Genomic DNA, 2,319 nt, shown 5'->3' with positions numbered 1-2,319 from the left:
AAGTCCCCTTGGATCCCTTGGGCTAACTACAATTTCAGAAGTCCTTCGACGCTTCGCCGACTCGCCGCCGTAGGGTGGGTATTCATGATTTGGAGACTGAATGAACGCTTGTTGCTGGTAAGGTGGTCGAGAATCGTTGGGCATCGGCATGTAAGGCCTGGCTGGGTGAGGGTGAGGGTAGTCTTCTGGCCGCATTCCCGGTGGAGGTCGTTTTCTAGATCCCTGCATTAGCCAAAAGATAATGCGGAAATAGGAATAATGATTCTCACAACAATGTACGTGGCTCCTTTCGGATCCGTAACCGAACTCCTTGATCTCCAAACGATCGAGACAAAAAGGTTGATTCAGACATCCCTGGAAAGTTCTTTGCCGCATATACTGAGCAGGATGTTAGATTAGTCCAACTGGGAGGAGTAATATAACAAACCAGTGAATGGCTCTGAAGTTATAGATTTGATGTGCACAACTTCATTTCTATCATGTTCGTCAGCACCTCCCGAGTAAACATCTCAGAGGGGGTAATTGCTCACTTCAACATCTCAAATAGACTGAATCTCAGACGGAATTCACCTTCAATCTTAACCGACAAGTCACCAAATACGAAGAAGCCACCATCTAACCGCATCAGCTTCCGATCCAATTAATCTCTCCGGGGAGTGAAAGAAATTACCACTATTATCGATGTCCTTCAACCTATGTAGGGACGAAACCAGTGTTCCAGCCAACGCCTGGTGTGGGGGTATAGGTGAAGGCGAGTCATGCATAGAACTATAAAGATTCGTACACATGAAATAATATGGGCTCTGAAGATAGTTTCTGCGTATGAAGATCAATTAGCATCTGAACCTCACTCTAGAGAGGGATAATAAACATACTGAGCAGGGTCAGTGTCATCTCGAATCTTCAACTGGATTATTGGCGGCGGATCAACTGGCTTTCTGTCTAAACTCCCACGAAGTTCAGTGCTCCATTTTCCCGGGCTTTGTGTGGAAGGGCTAAAAATGAGGCGAACCTTTCTCCTTTACCCCAGCAATCCGTGCCCTTTCAGGACCTTGTCGAATGTGCAATTCATAGTCCTCGCTGTGAATCAAGGGTCAGCCATTGTTCCCTATGTGAATGCAAGGGATAATTGAGTGCAATTTGTTACCTTCTCAGTCCCCTTCCTACTCGAGAAGAGGCGTCAGCAAAAGTGTGAGAGTTCATCCAAGCTTTACTCGAGTGAAGATCGAGCCTGCACCAGAATTGGTTGAAGGTTGGTTCAACACCCTCGGGAGACTCTGAGGAGTAGTTATTACGCCTTCGGACCAACCTCACGAAGTGCGTTCGAGGTTAAAAATGTTGTGTATCCAAGCAAACTCCGGTAATGCGGCAGTGCGAAGGGGGGCCTAGGGTTTCACAAACCCAAAGCTCTCAAGGCAATGCGTGGGTATGGGTTATATGGCTGCGATCTCGACGAGACACACCCAAGCGGAAGCCCGGGCCACTTGATCGACTTAGCGGGCGGCTACAGCGTTGAAGGTTCGCGAAAGCTCCTTGCTGTACGCTACTACGTCTCCTATATTATCTTTTCGTAAAAGGAGTCAAAAATTCACACTTGAGTTCTCGGCCATGTGAAAACGGATGGGGCTGAAAGGGTCGTGGATATTGCGTGGAACAGCTTCCCTTGCAGAAGTATGCCGTCTCCTTTTCTTTTCCTTTCCTTTTGGTTGGAAATACTCCGGAATGAAATTTTGCTCCTTCGTTTATCTTCCTTTGTGTCTTTATTTCCTTCTTCTACTTTCCTTCTGCAGAAGGCTATTTCCTTCGCTTGGTCAGACTCTGATTTGGCCCTTTTTCAAAAATTCTGCCCCCCTCCTTTTGTCGGCGTTGCAATGTACCCTCCCTTCTGGCTTCTCTGCCGGGGTGTCTTTTCTCAACGCTTGAGCCCACCTGACGTCTCAACTCGATCACAGTGTAGTCCGCAAAGTTTCGAGAAAGTATCCAAAGAGAATGTACCAATTTCCCCGCAGCCCCGATTCCGCTCGGGTTGGTTGAAACAGGGCGCCAAAAGCGAATGGATGCTGGCTTAATGATGCCAAGCGAACGAAGGTTATTGTAAAGGTGACTGCAAAACCAGGAATTCGCAAAACCGTAAATCCAGATAGCGCGAGGTAGCGTGAATAGGAAACCTGGAGACTGGTTGAGGTTGCGTTCCAAGAACCACAAAACCGACAGCAGCGAATATAAGTCGGGAGAGCAACGGCAACAGACCAAAGTGGAAAAGGAAAACAAAAAAACAAAAGAAGAAATAAAAGGGAAAGAGGCAAATATGTGAACGGA

General features: G+C 47.3%; 1 protein-coding gene across 1 annotated transcript in view; it reads right to left on the bottom strand.

Annotated features, from left to right (window-relative positions):
* Positions 1–1,203, bottom strand: part of GSTUM_00012049001 (uncharacterized protein) — a gene marked incomplete at its 5' end in the record, with an annotated part of 3,058 nt that extends 1,855 nt beyond the window's left edge. The window contains 9 exons of the mRNA XM_002842308.2: positions 1–214; positions 270–306; positions 351–378; positions 428–437; positions 531–615; positions 671–816; positions 876–942; positions 1,013–1,080; positions 1,148–1,203. The exon at positions 1–214 is cut by the window's left edge and continues 1,855 nt beyond it. Coding sequence (XP_002842354.1) covers positions 1–214; positions 270–306; positions 351–378; positions 428–437; positions 531–615; positions 671–816; positions 876–942; positions 1,013–1,080; positions 1,148–1,203 — 711 coding nt within the window. The remainder of the gene's footprint in view (positions 215–269; positions 307–350; positions 379–427; positions 438–530; positions 616–670; positions 817–875; positions 943–1,012; positions 1,081–1,147) is intronic.
* Positions 1,204–2,319: the final 1,116 nt, after the last annotated feature.

The sequence above is a fragment of the Tuber melanosporum genome, assembly GCF_000151645.1.
Source record: "Tuber melanosporum whole genome shotgun sequence assembly, scaffold_94, strain Mel28".
NCBI lineage: Eukaryota > Fungi > Ascomycota > Pezizomycetes > Pezizales > Tuberaceae > Tuber > Tuber melanosporum.
The sequence above is the reverse complement of the archived record's forward strand: the minus strand, read 5'-3'. Positions and strand labels throughout refer to the sequence as shown.